This window comes from Phascolarctos cinereus, unplaced genomic scaffold (genome assembly GCF_003287225.1).
Source record: "Phascolarctos cinereus isolate Bilbo 61053 unplaced genomic scaffold, phaCin_HiC Scaffold_2;HRSCAF=192, whole genome shotgun sequence".
Classification (NCBI taxonomy): Eukaryota; Metazoa; Chordata; class Mammalia; order Diprotodontia; family Phascolarctidae; genus Phascolarctos; species Phascolarctos cinereus.
In genome coordinates, this window is record NW_027555625.1 from 413,069,611 (window position 1) to 413,088,686 (window position 19,076).

Below are 19,076 nucleotides of genomic sequence, written 5' to 3' on the forward strand. Positions count from 1 at the left end.
CCCTATCATTTAATAGATGGGAAAATTGAGGCCTGGAAAGGGAAATCATAGCACTGAACTCTATAGCTAGAAGAGATCTTAGAGATTACCTTATCTAAGTGCCTTAGCCAAGGTCACACAAGGAGTCAGTGGCAGGGCCAGGACTACCCCATGTTCCATACACCCATCTGTTTATATATACACCCTCTCTGAGCAGATGGGCACACATCCGAGTGGGGGTTGGTAAAAGAAAAAACCCACTCTGTAGATGCCATGATTTTGCCAGAGCTTAGCTTTGGGACCTCATTCTTGCAGAATGAGGAATACGTAATGGACCCAGCCCCTCTCCAAACCAAACGTTCTTTGGGCCAGGAATCAATGGCATCCCCAGTGTTCCCAGGGAAGCGCTCCCCTCTTCTCTCAGTCCCAGGTCTCCAGTGACAAGGCAGAGCTGCTTGTAGACCACGATCACTGGCTGCTTCCAGGCTGGGTAACAGGAAGAAGGTCAGGCCGGGTTGCATAAAGATTGCCTTGTATGTGCTTAGCTCCTGGTGTTGCACTCCTAAGTGGAGCCTGTGTACAGCTCCAGTCTGGGATTAATCCTTTAACAGAGTCAGTCATCCAGACAAGTAAACACGAGCCAAGGTGGTAAACGAGGGGAAGTGTATGTCCTGGTGGGGGAATGCATCTGCAATTTTATCGGTAAAGCTCATAAAACAGTCAGCACATGAAGTCCATCAAAGGCCAGAGAAGAACAGCAGAGCCAGCAGGAAATGCTCCCAAGGCATCACTGTGAGTCAGGAGACCTGGCTCTGCCGCTGACTCTTTCTGTGACCTTTCCTCAGTTTCCTTCTCTTTAAAATAAAGATCATGTTACCCTAAGTTGGGCTAGAAGATCTCCAACATTCTATGTTCTCTAGAGGCAGCTAGGTGATGAAGTGGATAGAGCATCGGACTTGAAGTCAGAAGGATTTAAATTCAAACCCGGCCTCAGATACAGTGTTACGCTGGGCAAGTCACTTCACCTTAGTTTCCTCATCTATAAAATGGTGATTAATAATAGTGCCTATTTCCTAGGATTGTTAGGAGGATAAAATGAGATAAATTTTGTAAAGCACTTTGCAAAAGCTAATGTTATATAGATCCAGGGGAACACTGTACATAGCAATAGCAATATTAAATGATGATCAACTGTCAATGACTTAGGTATTCTCAGCAATGCAATGATACAAGACAATTCTGAAGGACTCGTGATGAAAAAGGCTGTCCACCTCCAGAGAAAGAACTGATGGAGTCTCAATGCATATTGAAGCATACTTTTAAACTTTCTTTAGTATCCTTGTTTTGTTTTGGTTTTGGTCTATGTTTTCTCTTGCAACATGAGTAATATGGAAATGTTTTGCATGACTACACATGTATAATCTATATCAAATTGTTTGCCTTCTTAAGCAGAGGGCAGGGGAGGGAGGGAGGGAGAAAATTTGAAACTTAAAAAAAACCCAAATGTTAAAAATCCTTGTTTATATGTAACTGAGAAAATAGAAATCAATTGATTAAAAAGTGTTATATAAATCCTAGCTATTGTTATGATGATTATCATTATGGTGTTGCACTATTGTACTAGAAGATACCAAACATCCTCTGTTCTAAAAAAAGTCCCTTCCAGATCTAATGTTCTGTGGTGCTTTTTTTATTTTCAGATCCCTTCCAGGGCTAATGTTATATGATTCTCTAATGATCTGTGTTCAGCACAAGCTTAGGCAGAAAAATCGTTTGAGCATAACTACCATTCCACCCATTAGAAGGAGGGCTTCATTTCATTTAATTTAGTAAATACAGAGCAGGCAGCCAGGGAGCAATTAGAGAATACACATTAGAGCTAAGAAAACCCAATAGTTAGATGGTTATGCCTGGATTTTCAAATGTATTCACCTTGCATTATTGCTCAGGGAGAGAGCAGGACAATCTGAGGATTTAGCCGCATGGTGGCTAATTACAGGCTACTTTCTGCTTCCTGGGGAGTCCCTTACAAAAGCCTAAGAACCCCCTGAAAGGGCAAACAAGCTTGATATACCATAAAGAGCACCATCAGGTACATGCTTGACACCTACTGTTTGATCTGGCACAAATTCTTTTCCTTTTCTGAGCCTGAGTTTCCTGATTTGTGGAAGTGGGGATATAAACAACAGCTGACATTTCTACACGTGTGTGTGAGTGTGTGTGTACATATATATAGATATATAGATATAGATATAGGTATGTGTATACATATACACATACACACACACATACATAGCTATATAAATATATATCATCCCATTCGAACTTCACAACAACCTCTGAGGTTTGGTGATAGAATAACCGCATTCCCATAATGCTTTAAGATCTGCAGAGCAGTTGATCTCGTCTGATTACCATATAAACAACCACAACAATGGGTAGCATTTATACAGCACTTCAAAGCTGGCAGAGTGATTTACATGTGTTACCTCAAGTGATTCTTACAACTCAGGCAGAGGCTGTTATTATGCCCATTTTATAAGTAAGGAAACTGAGGCTGAGAAAGATAAAGTGATCTTCCCAGAGTCACACACCTAGTAAGTGTCGGAGTTTGAACTCAGTTATTCCTGACTCCAAGACTGGAATTCCATCCACTCATAATAGTAAAGTTTGCAAAGTACTTTATGTTATTTCATTGGTATTCACAACAACCCCACAAGGTAAATGCTTTTATAATCCCCATTTTTGCAAGGGAGGAAACTGAGGCTGAGAGATGTTAAGTGACTTGCCCGGGGTCAAAGGGCTAGTAAGTATCTGAGATAGAATTTGAACTCAGGTCTTTCTGACTCTATGTCCATCTCTCTACATCATGACAAGATGTCTCTTTCATTTTACCAGTATTATTAATTTGGGTAGGATAAACTGCCTAGCCATGATCACACAATGAGTGTGAGCCAGAGGGTCAGTCGATAAGCATTTAATAAGCACCTACTGTGGGTAAAGCACTGTGCTAAGTGCTGGGAGTACAAAGAGGCAAAAGACAGTCCTTGCCCTCAAGGAACTTGCAATCTAATGGGGGCAACAAATGTGTACAAACAAGCCATGTGTGGGACAGATAGGAAATAACTAAGGGAGGGAAGTTACTAGAATTAAGAGGAGTTGGAAAGGTTTTCTGCAGAAGATGAGATTTTTGGTGGAAGCCAGGGGTGCCAGAATAGAGAAGATGAGGAGAGAGAGAATTCTAGGCACGAGGAAAAGTCAGAGAAAACGCCAGAGCCAGGAGTGTCTTGTCTGAGGAACAGCCAGGACGCCAGAGTCACTGGATTGAAGAGGACTGGTGGGGGGATAAGGTGTAAAAAGCCTGGAAAGGGGTTGGGAGGTGGTGCTAGGTTACAAAAGGCTTTGAACACTAAACACAGGGTTGTGTATTTGATCCTGGAGGTGATAAGGAGCCACTGAAGTTTTTTTAGCGTGAAGAGAATGACATGGTATGACATGTGCTTTAGGAAAGGAAGATGAATTGGAATGGAGAGAAATCTGAGGCAGGCGACCCAACCAATAAGCTATTGAAATAATCCAAGCTTGAAGTGACGAGGGCCTGTACCAAGATGGTGGCAGTATCAAGGAAAGAAAGGTATGTATTCCACAAATGTTGCAAAAGTGAAATTGACAGCCATTGGCAACAGACTGGAATGGGAGGTGGGGGAAAGGGGAAGGATGAGAGGTAGGAATTGAAGATGGCACCTAGGAACCTAAGAGTGAGCCTAGGAGACTGAAAGAATCGGTGGTACCTTTGCAGTAATAGAGAAGTTTGGGGTGGGGAGAGGCTTTAGAGGGAACTTTAATGAGTTTAGTTTTGGATATGTTGAGGTTAGGATGTCTATTAGACATCTAGTTCAAGATGTCTGAAAGGCAGTTGTAGATGCAAGATTAGAGGTCAGCAGAGAGGTTAGGGCAGGATTAGTAGATCTGAGATTCACCAGCATAGAGACAACAATTAAACTAGGAGCTGATGAGATCACCAAGTGAATAATGCAAAGGGAGAAGTGGGCCCAGAAGAGAACCCTATGAGGCACCTATGGTTAAAAGGCATGACCTGGATGAGGATCCAGCAAAGGAGATTGAGAAGTAGTCAGATAGGAGAAGAACCAGAAGAGAGAGGTATCCCAAAAAACAAAGAGATGAGAATATCAAGAAGAGGTTAGTTAACAGTGTCAAAGACTGCAGAGAAACAGAGGAGAATGAGGGTTTCAAAAAGGCCATTTAGAAAAGGCCATTGGATTTGGCAATTGAGATCATTAAAAGTGGTTTCAGAGGAATGATGAGATCAGAAGCTGGATTGTAAGGGGTTAAGAAGAAAGTGAGAGGAGAGAAAGTGGAGGTGCCTATTGTAGATAGCCTTCTCAAGGAATTTAACCACAAAGGGCAGACATAGGATGGCACTTATTAGATGCAGAAGGATCAAGTGAGGGTTTTGGGGGGATGGGGGTGGCATGGACATGTTTATAGGCAAACAGAGAAGAAGCCAGTAGACAGAAAATAAAGATAAGTGAGAGAATGGGGATGACAGAGAGGGCAATTTGTTGGAGGAGATGGGATGGAATGGGATCACTTGAACAGGGGTGAGGGGTAAGCCTTGGAAAAGAGAAGGGCCACTTCATCATGTGAGATGGGGTTGAAGGAGGAGATAGTAGCAGGAGGTATCTGAGTGATATGAGATAGGGAAGAAGAGGGAAGAGGAACCTCACGGCAAAAGACTTTCAATATTTTCTGTAAAATATGAGGCAAAGTTCTCAGCTGAGGGAGGTGGGGAGAGGAGCCATGGGACATTTGAGGAGGGTGAAAAGAGGTCACAGAAAAGCTAGCTAGAGGTGGCTTTCTCCTACAGTCAATCTTGCTAGCAACACTTGCACTACTACTCCTTCTAGGTTGGCTGTAAGGAAAGTGTTTTATAGACTTTAAAATACTATAGAAAGGGAAATTGTTATTATTACTGAATAGAGTGATAGAAACAAGATTACAGGAAGTGCAATGATGGAGGGGAATAAAGTCTTAATAGTCTTTGCAGAGAAGACTCATTTTCTCTCTGGGAGGTCATAAGTCACTTGGAAAAGGCATGGGAAGGACAGCTGATGAACAGGACTAATAGTTTGGAAAACTGCTTAACCTTTTTGCTCTATTTCTGGGTTTCCATCTCTCCCCGACCCTGCATCCCAGAGCTGTTAAGAGACTGATTTCCTGGGTAGTTCCCCAGTTGGGAATACAGTGAAAAAACCTTCAATACAGATCACTGGGGTGAAAGCTAGTGTGAACTGGAGAAAGGTCTGACTTTGAGAACAAATTTTTAAAAAAAAAAGAAATACAATTTTATTTTCTTATATTTTCAAGGACACAATGTCACTAAATTTCAAAATTAGAATGGCCCTTAAAGGTCATCTCTTCCAACCTCTCACCCCATTCGGGAATCTCTTCTTTAAGAGCCCTGACAGAATAAGCTTCTGCTTGAATATCTCCAAGGATAGGTTGTCACCACTTCCCAAAGCAGTTCATTCCACTGGTTCACAAAATCAATAGGGACTTATGGACTCATGGAATCTCAGAGTTAGAAGGACAGAGAATATCTAAGTTAGTCTAGAACTGAACTGGAATCCCACCTAAGAAATCCCCAACAAGTGACCTTCTAGGCTCCCCTTAAAGGCCTCCAATCGTGAAGGGCTTAATACCTGACAAGGTGGACAATTCTACTTTGGGGCATCTCTCTGGAAGTTTTTACGCCAAAGTCTGCTTCATTACAACATCTACCCTTCAGAGCTAGTTCTACCATCTGGAACTGAGCAGAACTGAGTCCAATCCCTTTACCACATGACAGTCCTTCAAATACTCAAAGACAAAAATCAAGTTCCCCCAAGTCTTCTTTCCTTATGGCTAAACTTCCCCTGTTTGTTCACGTGGTATGGTCTCCCATCCCTTCACCATCCGGATCACCTTCCTCTGGATATGCTCCAGCTTGTCCACGTCACTCCTAAAATTCTGAACCAAAAACTGAATAGAATTCCCTAGATATGGTTTAGTCGGGGTAAATGAAGGACAATGAAATGGCTGCCTCCCTCATCTAGATATTAATTCCTACTAACACAGTTTAAATGAAGTTAGGGTTTTGTTTGTTTGTTTGTTTTTTGCTACCATGTGAGCTTAGAGAGTTAAGAAGGTAATGACCATCCTGGCAGAGGAAACTGCTTCACTGGGGTTGCTTCCCATACCAATGAAATCACAGGTCTAGGCCCCATCTCTGTACTTAGCCATGAGAGCCTTCAGGACACTATGATTTGTGATCTAACCAAAGTTCTCTATCCCTGTACTTGTGCAATTTTTGCACTCAAGTGAAGGTGTTTTACACTTATGGTAAATGTCATGTCAGGGCAATTAGGTGGCACAGTAGACTCCAGGCCTGGAGTCAGGAAGATTCACCTTTGTGAGTTCAAATCTGGCCTCAGATACTTCCTAGCTGTATGACCTTGGGCAATTCACTTAATCCTGTTTGCCTCAGCTTTCTCATCTGTAAAATGAGCTGGAGAAGGAAAAGGCAACTCACCCTGGCATCTTTACCAAGAAAACTCCAAATGAGGTCACAACTGGAAAACAACTGAACAGATGTCATCTCATTAAATGTGGGTAATTAGTAATATACTGAGATTTTAAAAATCTGTTTTCTCAATTCTGTTACTGAATGAATGAATGATTAATTGATCGATCCATTTATAATTAATCCACTAACTCACAGAATATTAGTGCTAGAAGAGACCTAAAGATCATTCAAGAAAACAAGGCAGCAACCTGATGCCCAGAGAGGGCAACGAAGAGACCGGAATGCAGGCCTTTGGACGCCTGCTGAAACCAGCCAGGCCATCTCTTCTTAATCGTATATAGATGGCATTTTAAAAGTTCTCGAGTGTACTTGAGAAGTTTGTTCTTTTAAGTATTTTAAATATTTCCCAAGCAATCTTATTTGTGCTCTCTCTGAAGCAAGTATTCTCTAGAACAATCCCTGTGCAAACTCATACAGGAGGACTGGCACTTGGTAAATATTGGTTGGATGAACAATAAATAAAAACAGAGTACACTAAAATGAACACTGAATGTAAAGCCAGAGGCCCTGGGTTCGAGTCTTCCTCAGCAACTTACAATCTGTCTACATAGGCTGGCAAGTCGCTTTAATTCTCCGGGCCTATGGTTCCTTTTACTCTGTGAACCGAGGGGGTTGCATAGAGAACCTTTAAGGTCCCTTCTAATGCTGACATTTTGTGAATCTGTGAAGAGATAGCCTGAGCTTCTTCATTTGTCAAATGGGGTTAATTATACTAGTGTTCCTTACCTCACGGGAAGGGAACTATGAACATTAAATAAAGTAATGGACAAGAAAAAAAAATTGTTGCTCGGTTATTACGATCATTATTGCCTGAATGACTTTCTCCCATTATATCAAACACTCCCTGCTGCCAGAAAATCAGTTCTATTCTTCTAAGAAAGTGGACAAAACACTCAAAATCTCTTTCGCAAGCCAGCTGTGGCCTGCCAGATTTCTAACAAGTTCCAGGCCTCAGGACAACTCCAGCCACAGACTCGCCTTGCAATCAAGCCACCATGGGCACCATTCCAAACTCACCAAGAACCAGTTTGCCTGGGTGCAATCTAGGCAGTGCCAAATATGTTGCTGCAGTTTTACCCGGCCACACTCAAGTTCTGGAAGTTTCACATCCTCCTTTCACTCTGACCCAACCCTCAGATTGAAACCCAGAGCCAAAACAAAGGCTCGGAGAAAAGGGTCAGACATTCTGATGGGCAGGTTGCTGTTCTGTTATAAGCACGGTAATGACAGAAGCCTTATACTAGCAGCTAACACCACAGGTAAGTTCTCCCCAGGTCTCCCCACCAAATGGGACTTGCAGTCTGCACGTATGCCTGGAATCTAGTCTCATCTCATAGGCAGTTAGAATATAACACTCAGAAAATTTGAACAGAAAAATCCTTAGACTATAGGATGTTAAAACATAGAACTTAGAACATCATAGCTGGAGGGCCCCTTAGACCACAGAATATTAGAATATAGAACGCATACTCTTAGAACATAGAAAGCTAGAGCTGGAAGTGACTTTAGAACATTGGATATTAGGCCAGTCATAGGCTCTACAGATCATCGAAGTCCAACTGCCTCATTCTACAAACAACAAAAGTTAGGCTCAGAGAGGAAAAATTACATAGTCAGTCACAGTCAGGGTCAGAGCTGGGACTAGAATCCCAGCCTCTGGACTCTCACATCCAAGGCTCTTTTCACTGTACCTCACGGTCAGTCACTGTCTTTTACTGCCCTTATGTGGCTGTTTGTTTTGTTTTCTCAAGTAGATTATAAACTCTTTGAGAGGAGCCACCAGATGCTATGTTCTGCTTACACGTCCAGAGTACTCAAGCCTCTCGTAGTCTGATACTCAATCGATACTCGGTTGGACTCCTTCTGCAGGCTCCAGTGTTGCCTACTGCTTGTCAAGCCGTTCTGGAGCCTGGCTCCTTCCCATCCTCCCTTTCCTGGATTCCTTCCCTCAGTAACCGTCCCCTCCCTCCACCCCCACAAGACACACCTGTCAGCTGGCATCTCAAGATTAGTTTCTCATTTGACAGTTCCTGGGCCCTTCTAGCCGAGGCAAAGGAAGTTTTGTTCTGGTGACTATACCACAAATGTTATGTAACCCCTTGACAACAAACAAATATGCATGACAGAGGGACATAAATAGAATCTTTTTTTTTTTAATCAGATCTGCCACTGTTCATTTCTAAAGAGAGTGGTGCTTAAAGTCAGAGGACAAGAGCAGATGGCTGTTCCTACCTGTGTGACCTTGGAGAGGTCAGGCCTCAGATTCTTATCTATCAAAGGGTTTGGAGGAAGGAAGGGTCACATTAAATGGCTTCTAAGGTCTCTTTTCCCTCTACATTTTCATATTCTAGGAAAGGTAATAACTGGTCAAGGCCCTAGAGACTGAAAAAGTTTCATATAGTTATCGTAATCCCAAAACCTGAATAACCACACGGAGATGTGTGCTGAATTAGGTAATAAGCATGCTGAATTAGGGAATCTTCAAGCATCCTGAAAGGAGAAAATGTCCTAGTAGAAGTTTCCTGAGTGAAATAAATAATTCTTTAGAGTTCAAATGTACTCTCCTGCGTACCAGCTATGTGACTTTGGGAAAAACAATTTCATTTCTCTGGGCCTCAGTGTCCTATTCTGTTAGAAATGAAGATATTAGGCTAGATTAACTGCACCCTCCCCCCACCCCCAAATTCTATAAACTCCAATTGTTCTTTATTACCTTTGGCTTTTAAAACCATTCACAACCTGGCTCCCATCTATTTTCCCTTCTCATGATGCATTACTCCTTTCACATCCCGTAGGGTCCAGTCAAGCAGGTCTTGCTGTTCCTCATACACAATCCTCCACCTCCCACCTCTGTACTTTCATATTCCTCATGCCTGGAATGCACTATGTCCTCATCTCTGCCTCTTAGAATCCCTAATGCCCTTCAGTTCAAGTGCCACCTTGTACATGAGGCCTTTCCCGATCCACCTGCCCCCCCCAGCTGCTCGTGCCTTCTGTTCAGTACAAAAGTGCACACACACACACCCACACACACACACCCCTATTATATAAACGTTTGCATATATGCATACATATGTATGTGTATACATATTCATATTCATGTAATTTTATTGCACAGGTTTATAGAATATTATATATGTATACATACATACACATACATATATACATCTATATCAACATGTAAATTTATATGTACACAGATTTCCCCCAATACAATGTGAGCTCCTTGGGGACAAGGACTATGTCCCTACCAATACCTAGCATAATATCTGGCACATAGTAGGGCTTAATAAACAATCTCTAAGGTCCCCCCCTCCACTCCAAATTCTACAATTCTAGGTGATCTTTTATGTCACTTCCAGATCTAAGATCCTTTGATTCTCCGTTAGGAGGCTGCGGGGAGCTGGGGAAGTTATGAAGTGCCTTTAACAAAGGGGAAGGGCCATGAGGGGGACAGATAAAACCAGACAGCAGATATCAAAGTGCTAACAGATTTAAAAGTGCTGTACGCGAAGGCCGATGGTCTCCCACACAGACTATCGTTACACAGTGTACTAAAAACATCGAGCGGTCCAGCATTTGACTGAGATCACAATGCACACACCCAACCCCCATCACCCTGGTAACCAACAGGAAACACAGGAAGGCCCACGTGGTATCAGGGAACACATACAATAGCAAAAGTCAGGAGGCCTGGGTTCTAGTCTTGGCTCTGCCACTCACAAGCTCTGTGTTCTTGGGATCACAGATTCAGTTTCAGTTGTGCCCGACTCTTCGTGATCCCATTTGTGGTTTCTTAGCAAAGATACTGGAGTGGTTTGCCATTTCCTTCTCTAGGTCATTTTACAGATGAAGAAACTGAGGCAAATAGGAAACTGAGGCCCAGGGTCACACAGTAAGTATCTGAAACTGGATTTGAACTCAGGGAGACGTCTTCGGCACATCAGGCCCAGCGCTCCATCCACTGCGCCAGAGCCACCAAGCGGCCCCCAGGACACACCACCTAATCCAAACCCTTTATTTTACAAATGAGGTGATGGAAGCCCAGAGAGATGCCCGTGGTCACCAAGGTGATCAAATGACAGGCAGGATGGAGCGGACCTCAGCCACATCATCAACAAAATGAGGGTGTAGAGCTAGTGCCCCTTCCGTCCCTCTGTGCTCCATTGTGGTCTGAGGTCTTTTCCAGTTCTAACACTCCATGGTCTTCTGGGTTCTAAGTTCCCTTCTCATTCTGATATCTTATGCAATAAATTCTGTGTTCTAGCTCCCTCCTCCCCCCAAGACACACACACACACACACACACACACACACACACGCACACACACACGCACACAAGAATTCCTACAGTACAATATGATGGCATGGATGTGACTCTGGGTTTTCAAAGGCTATGCCAGCAGAACACAAGTTTTTATACTCTTGTCAAGTTAAAACAACTGAATATGGACCTCAAGATGGGCTAAGTCTCTTTTCTGAGGCCTAGTCTAGCTAAATGCAAGGAGGTACAACACCAGGTGATGAAAATTTTTGGCCATAGCATCTCATGAAAAACCATCCCTGAGAGCACAGAAGGTTTGCAGTCTGCTTGGATGAAAAGCGCCCATGCCCCCTGCATCGAACACATTTTATGTGCAGTGGCTTCCTTCCAAAATCCTATGCTCTAAGGCCCTGTGCAATTCTAATATTTCACTGCTTCGTGTTTTATGGTCCTTTCCAGCTCTGATGTTGTGCTCTAACACTCTTGTGATCCTAAATGAATTCCTTGCCATTGGTAAGGTTAAGGTTGCAAGAGAGCTGTGCTGACAGATGGAGAGAAGGGAACCACTGTTTGGAAGCCGGAAGCAGCTATTCAGCTAAGCAACAAATTAAAGATTGCTCAACTCTGTTCAGACTAAGCCCTCTCCAGCCATGGGGGGAGAAGCCAAGCTAGTGCCCAGATACCTGATGTAAAAATAGAAAAAGGATGGAGAGGAAAGGGGATAAAAGAATGTGTTTACTTTTTCGATTGTCATATAAGTGGCTTTTAAAGGCATTAGAGTCATTCCATAAAACAGCAGTGACTGTTCCCCAACCGTCTCACCACTCATAAACCTGTCTGAACCAGTGCCCTCCCTGCAGGTCCGGTGCCCCCTGGGCACCTTCTATTGTGGCAGAACTAAAATAAGGATGGGGCAGTGGATAAGGCACCCAAGGTTGGTGGGGGGCGAAGGACAGGAACAGGAAAGATCACCGGACCTGGGTTTGGGTTTTGCCTCTGACCCCAAGGGCAGGAGCTGTTTTGTTTTGTTTTTATTTTGTTTTGTTTTGTTTTTAGTTTGCTTTTCTTTGCATCCTCTACATTAGGACAGTGACTGACACATTGCAAATTTTTAACGGATGCTTGTTGACTGACTGTATGATACCTGGGCAAGTCATGTTCCTTCTCTGGGCATCAGATTCCCTATCAGTAAGAAGACACAAATTCAAATCCTAATTTTTCTACTCACTACCTAGGTGACCTTGAGAAGCAAGATGCTGGGGAATGAACCCTAGATTCCAAAGACTTGGGTTTGAATCCCATTAAATTCTACTACTTGCTAACTTTATGACCCTGGACAAGTCACAGCCTTTCTGAGTCTTTGTAAAGTCATCTGTAAAATGAGAATTTTGGACTAGGTCCCTTCCTGCTTTAAATTCTATGACCCTATGCGACCTTAAAAAAAATTATATGACCTGTGATCATCTGAGTCCTGTCCAGCTTTCAGCTTCAAATCTCTAATGCTGTAGTAGTAGGGCTAGAAGGGACTTTAGAGATTGTCTAATTAGTGTGTCCTCATCCCCTCCCCTCTCACTACTCTTCTCTCTTCTCTGGGGAGGAGATGCAGTGATTTGGGATCTGCTTCAGGTCACAGCACTAGCTAGGTGAGGAGCGGGTGACGGGAAGGTAAACGTAGCAAATCATTCGCACTCATGCTGCCCACCTGGCCACCAGCTCACTCCTGGTCCTCGGCATTCTGGTGGGAATGAGAGAGACTGTCATTTGGGGTTGGGGGGAGGCAGCATTCTCAGACCACACAGCTGAGTCCTCTTTCTTTTCTAACCATCCAGCCTCAGTAGGTTCAGAGATTCCCAAGGAAAGGCAGAGTGAGGGTATACATTTGGCAGGCTGCCATAAACAGCAGGCAGGGAGATGGCTGTCCATCACTTCATGTCCATGAGTCACTCTTTCTGAGGTAAACAGCACGCAGAAAGTCTACCAGGAGGCAGTTTGTGGTGCAACAGGAAGAGGGCTGCATTTAGAGTACAGAGCGTTCAGTCTGAATCTCAGCTCCGAGGCTTTACTAGCTGTGAGACTCGAAGAAACGACTTCCCCTCTCGGGGCCTCAGTTTTTTCATTAGGCAAATGGGGATGTGCTACCATCCACATGAAAACATGGTAGGGGATTAAGTGAGGTGATGTGTCTGTAAAGAGCGCTGTCATTCTGAAGTGCTATGTAAATGGGACCTGTGAGTTTTGATTATCGTTGAATTGAAGTTTTTACTTGATTGTAGGATACTAAACCCAGAGCTGGAAGGGACGCCAGAGGCCAGCCAATCCAGCCTCTTCTCTTTACAGATGAGGTTTTTACAGGGGTTAAATGATTTCACCAAGGTCGTGTGGGTAGTAAGAGTCTGCGGGCACTTGAACCCAGCTGGACTTTTCCTCCCTCTTTCCATCGTACCACCATCGTCCCACGAAAAATTTTGGAATAAATAACTAATGGGAAATTGACAGTTTCCCATTAATAATAAATAACACTTTTATTATTTAATACTTATTAAATAGATTTACATATCAATAATATATAAATAGGTACACTAATGAGCAACATACTTCAGCAAATCAGAGGAGCTTGCCTTAAGGTAGAAGGGTCACTTGAGATGTGTTTATTATAACATTCAACGCCAACAGATTTAAGCTATGTGCAAATGTAATTCCAAGAAGTGTGATATGAAAAAAGGAAGACTAGAGCTAGAGGAACAGCCCTGGGTTCAAGACCCCATCTACACTTTGTAGCCGTATGACTGTAGGCAAGTCCTTTCTTTCACCTCCTCACAAAGCTGTGGGGGATAGCACTAGGAAGAACTGGCAAACACCACAGAAATGTGTCTTCTTATTACTGCTATTAATTCACCATTAAGTCATCGGACAGCTATTACAAACAGTTACCTGTGGTTTCCAACAAGAATGTTCCGCTGGGGGATTGGGACAAACAGGTGCAGTGATGTCATAGCAAAACAATTTATTTACTGTAAACTTTAGACTTTGCTCATTCAACAGCAGAAGCTGCCCCCTCTGTGTCCCTGCCTCCAACTGCCCATGTGAGCAAATAAGAGGAGGAGACAAATCCATTGACAGCCAGGTCCAGCTGGAGCATCCACAAGGCCCTGGGGGAAGGCCTGCCCCTCCAGAGAGATGTCCCAAGTAGAAGTATGCTAAACCTAATACTTGACAAATGAGGTAGGTCTATGAGAAAGCCATCCAAACTAGATCCAGGTCCTCAAGGCCTGAGACCCTGGAAGTGGACATACACTTCAAACTCCATTCCAGGCAGAACCCAACCGTTACAGAAGTGAGGAATCCCTAGAACCGGGGTGGGGGGTTAGTTGTTCTGTTTCCTGATAATTTAAAAACAATAAATAACCTAAAACTGTCCTTCTCCCTCCTGCCCATCTCTCTATAGGCTGACTAGACATTTCTAGCTCATGAGTTAGAGTAGGCTTAGTGTTTGGGGGTTTGTGATGAGTTGTTTTTGCTGGATTTTTTTTTTGGTTGTTGTTCTTTAAAAAATTGTTTCTTTCTTTTTCCCCACCTTGCTCGGTTTGCTGAGGGTTTTTACCAACCAGAGAGACAGTCACAAGGGGGTATCATCCAGAGTCTGATCCTGGCTCTCTAAGCCGGCGCTAGCGTTAGGCACAGTACCTGTACAGTTCAAAAAGCCCTCAGTGCCTGGGAGGTCTTCATACAGCAGCTCCATCTCCTTCTCCTGTTCAGTGGGATAGCTCCCATGCTCCCCATTGGGCTCGCTCCTCCCGTTGCTGTTGCTGGAGTGGCCATTGCCATAGAGCTTCAGGGCTGACCTCCTGAAACAGAGGAGCTCCTGAAAGGCATACCTGAAGTCGGGACTCCGACAGTAGATCAGCGGATTGAAGGCTGAGTTGGAGTAGCCCACCCAGTTCAGAAAAATGTACACATATTTGGGGACAGTGTTGTCCTGTATTGCATGGACAATGTTGACAATGAAGAAAGGCAGCCAACAGAGGGTAAAAGTCCCCATGATTATACCCAAAGTCTTCAGAGCTTTATGTTCCTTCAAACAGAACTTGGAAGACCTTCGGTGACTTGTCCTTCCATTCTGCTCCATCTGGCTGCTGTTCTGGACATGAAAGCGGCCCTCAGATTTATCAATCTTCTGAAGTTGCTTCTTGGCCACCTGGAAAACCCGGGAGTACACAAACACCATGATCACTAGAGGCACGTAAAAGGACACGATAGAGGAAGCAATGGCATAAGCCTGGTTAGTGAAGAAGTCACAGCAGGTCTCCTCCTCGTAGCACAAGAGAGCTTCCTTGTGGCTGGCACGATACCAGTGCATCTGAATGGGCAGGAAGGAAGTGAGGGCCGATACCACCCAGACCACTAAGATGACCACCCTGGCCTTGCTCTTGGTAAGCAGACTCTGGTACCGAAAGGGTGCTGTGATGGCGAAGTAGCGGTCCACAGCAATAACACAGAGGGTCTCGATGCTGGCTGTGACACACAGAACATCAATGGAGGTCCAGAACTCACACCAAAAGTTCCCGAAGGTCCACATTTCCATGAGGATGTGACTGGCACCAAAGGGCACCACGGCCAGCCCCATAACCAGGTCAGCACAAGCCAGTGATGTGATGAAGTAGTTAGTGACAGTCTGCAAACGCTGGAACCTGGCGATGGCTGTGATGACCAGCACGTTGCCAAAGACAGTGGCCAGGACTATGATGGACATGACAATGCCCAAGCCCACCACCCACGCTTCACTCTTCTGAGCGGTGGTGTTCAGAAAGGTGTGGCTCAAGTTGGCGGACATGGCCCCCCAAGTGTCCCCCCCGGGGGGCGGGGCCGTCCCAGGAGGTCCGCAAGCCTTGACTGAGAATGCCCCGCTGCCAATCTCTTCTTGGCAGGGGCTCAGCTCCCTGAGAGTCCCAAGCAACTGCTGGCCCGACAAGGGCCCGTCATTCAGCCTCCGTAAGGTGCACAGATCTGCCAGCAACGGAGGGAAGGAGGAAAGCAGGGCGCGCCCTGGTCTGCTGGTCTGAGCTCAGGAACAGCGAACAGCGGCAGCTCCTCCGAGCGAGCGCGCAGACTGCAAGTGCTCCGAGCCCGCTATGCGCCCGGGACTTCAGAACTTCGGTTGTCCTCCGTCCAGCCTCCGTCCCATGACGTTAGGTTACTTTCGGCCAATGGTGTGAGGGGGACCCCGCCCCCCCCCCCCCCCCCCCCCGCTGCTGGAAGCCCTGGCCCGCCCCCGGAGCCGCACCTTATTCTGGGCTCGCAGAATGTGGAAGCTCTGGGCGCTGGGTTTCCGCGGGAGCCCCAGGGGGTGCAGCGCTGCCTGCCCTGGCATTGCAGACTGGCCGTCCCCCTGGTAGTCAGCAGAACCCAAGAGAGACACACTTGCAATGAGACACGGCAGACTGCAGAGAGACAGTCACGTACAAAGAAAGGCACAGGCATACTGAGAAAGTCACTGGTGCACACGGACACAGACATCCAGAGAGAGAGAGAGACCGAGGCAGACATAGGGACCCAGGCCCACACGATGAAGACACGAGAACACCGAGTAACCCTAATTATGTAACAATAATACTTAGATACACACAGACACGGACATGCAGACACATGGGTACGCGCACAGAGACAAGAGTTGTAAACATTGGCACAAAGGCACAGTTGCACACAGAGACCTACAGGCAGTGAGTGACACACGGACGAAGAAACAAACACTCACACAGGCTCAAGCACACTTCTTTTGGATTAATTGAAAAACTGAAGTCTGGTAGTCAGTCGTCAATCAACAAACCCTTAAGCACTGTGCTAGGCAAGGAGGATACAAAGAAAGACAAAAGAAGTCGTTGCCCTCAAGGAGGTCAAATTTTAATGAGGGCAGCAACACACAAACAACGAGATATGTAGGAGATATATACAAGGTAGCTGAAAGGTAGGTAGTCTAAGAGAGGGACAGGGAAAGGCTTCTTGCAGGTGGGGTTTTAGTAGTAGAAAGACAGTGAAATCCCTTTTTAGGAGGACACATATCATTTGTCTTAATCTCCATGGTCATTGGTTGGGCATGTAATGTTACATTTCTTTTTCATTCTTAGGCTCACACATTTAGACCTCAGGGGTCACATCTAGATCTTCCTTTCATTTTACAGAGGAGGAATCAACCTTCTTTCATGAAGAAGTGACTCATTACAAAGTCTTGGGCAGTGAATAACAGAGACAGAATCTGAACCCTCTTCCTCTTATTCCAAATCCAAGGCTCACTCCACTGCACCCCACTGAGTCCCAGAGAATTAGGTTTGTTTTCTTTTTCTTCTGTTTCTTTTTTAGAGAGTGGAAGAGTTGAAGGTGGGACAGGGGACCCAGAAAAACATCTTGTTTATTTTTAATGCAAAAGACATCATTTTTCTAGCCCGATTTCATTTTCAAGTGAGAATACTTCAGGTTTCAAGGTTGATTATCAGATTTATTGTACTCTCACCCCCCTGATTTACACACACACACACACACACACACACACACACGTGCATTAGCATGAGAGTCTACTCTGAACATCTGCACATAGTCACATGGAGCAAATGTCAAAGCTTAGCAGAGATCAGAGGGTGCCCACCTGCATTTGCAGAGGGAGTTCCCCCATCGGGGAGTTCCCTACACCAATGAAATCACAGGGTCACAGGATCATAGATAGGTTCAGTGTTAGAAGGAACCTTAAAGGTCATCAATCAAGCTCAACTCCTTCACTGCACAGATGTGAATTGAAGCCCAGAGAGGTTAAGTCACTTGTCTAAGGTCACAAAGGTAGTAAATGGCAGAGCCAGGAACTGAAAAGAATAAAGGTACTCCGTAACAATAGCTGGTGTCTAAGGCTTTACAAATTACCTTACATCCACTGTCTAATCCTCATAACAATCTTATAAAGTAACTATTATTCCCCCCCTTCCTTTTTTTTCTAGGTGGGGGAATTGAGGCTGAGAAAAATTAAATGATTTTCCTGAAGTCACAAAACTAATTAGTAGCACAGTCAGAACTTGAACTCAGGTCTTCTAACTTCAGATCCCAGGCTCTTTTCACTATCTGACATTGGTAGCTATGTAACAACAATTTTCATTTATTCCACATTTGATGATTGTGAATCACCCTGTATCCATTGTCTTCTTCGATCCCTGCAGCACGGGGATGACATCAGAAGCAGCATGTATAATAGCCCTGAAAGCAAGGGAATGCAAGTGTTATGCCCATTTTCCAGACGAGGAAACTGGGAAACTAAAGCAGAAAGAAGGTCTGGACAACAGCTAAGCTGTGATAGACCTAGAACTTGAATTCATGTCTCCCAGCACCGGGTCTAGCATCACACCCAATCCTGCCTTTCTCCAAATGGTGTAACATGAAGTTCCTTGCACAGCCACAGTAGATACTTTCCAAAGACGTTGGAGTTTATTAGAGGCAGAGTGAGGTAGCAGAGAGTTGACCTAGAAAGATCTGGGTTCAAGTCCTGCCACTGATACATACTGGTTGTATGACCCTGGGCAAGTCACTTAACATCTCAATGTTCTAGACAACTCTCTAAGACTAGAAACTGCTAAAATGGTGCCCACCGGTGCATTTGGAGAGGAAATCTCATCTGGGTGCTCCCTATACCAATGAAATTGAAGATCTGTCTACCCCTGTTGGTCTTATTATCTGGCTCAAGTGCATGTGTATTGAAACAAATTTCCTTAGGGTATTTAGCAAAATCAATTCAGTAGATTATTCATGTGGGTGCTTAATCCAGCGCAAACTGGTCAAGCAGTCTTCACCGACACACACATTAATGTTCACAAGAATATCCTACAGTGGTCACCTAATCTAAATGGTTTGATTTATAAATGAAGAAACTGAGGTACTGAGAGCCTCCTCGGCTTGTCCAAGATCACATGGGTACTAAGTAGTAGAGCTGAAATTCAAACCCAGGTCCTCTGACTACAAATTCAGGGCTCTTTCCATTGTACCACACTGCCTCCCAGAGGGAGGGGAGGAGAAGAGAGGAAAGGCAGAAATGTAAGTAGATTTAGAGCTGGAAGGGATCTTAAAGGTCTTCTCCAACCCCCTCATTTTACAGATGAGGAAACTGAGACCTAAAGAGCTTAAGTGTTTTGTTCAAGTTTGCGCAGATAAGTCCCCCA

The 19,076-nt window shown here is 44.5% G+C and overlaps 1 protein-coding gene across 2 annotated transcripts in view; it reads right to left on the reverse strand.

The window, feature by feature from the left end:
- The window catches only part of ADRB2 (adrenoceptor beta 2), a 122,781-nt gene extending 106,731 nt beyond the window's left edge, over positions 1 to 16,050 (reverse strand). The window contains exon 1 of one of the 2 annotated variants that reach the window (XR_002321089.2): positions 12,590 to 16,047. Coding sequence is in view for 1 of the 2 variants with exons in the window: in XM_020969134.1 (XP_020824793.1) it covers positions 14,572 to 15,718 (1,147 nt within the window). In the remaining variant the exon portion in view is untranslated. Of the gene's footprint in view, positions 1 to 12,589 lie in introns of both variants that reach the window. The other variant, XM_020969134.1, reaches the window with a different exon arrangement.
- Positions 16,051 to 19,076: the final 3,026 nt, after the last annotated feature.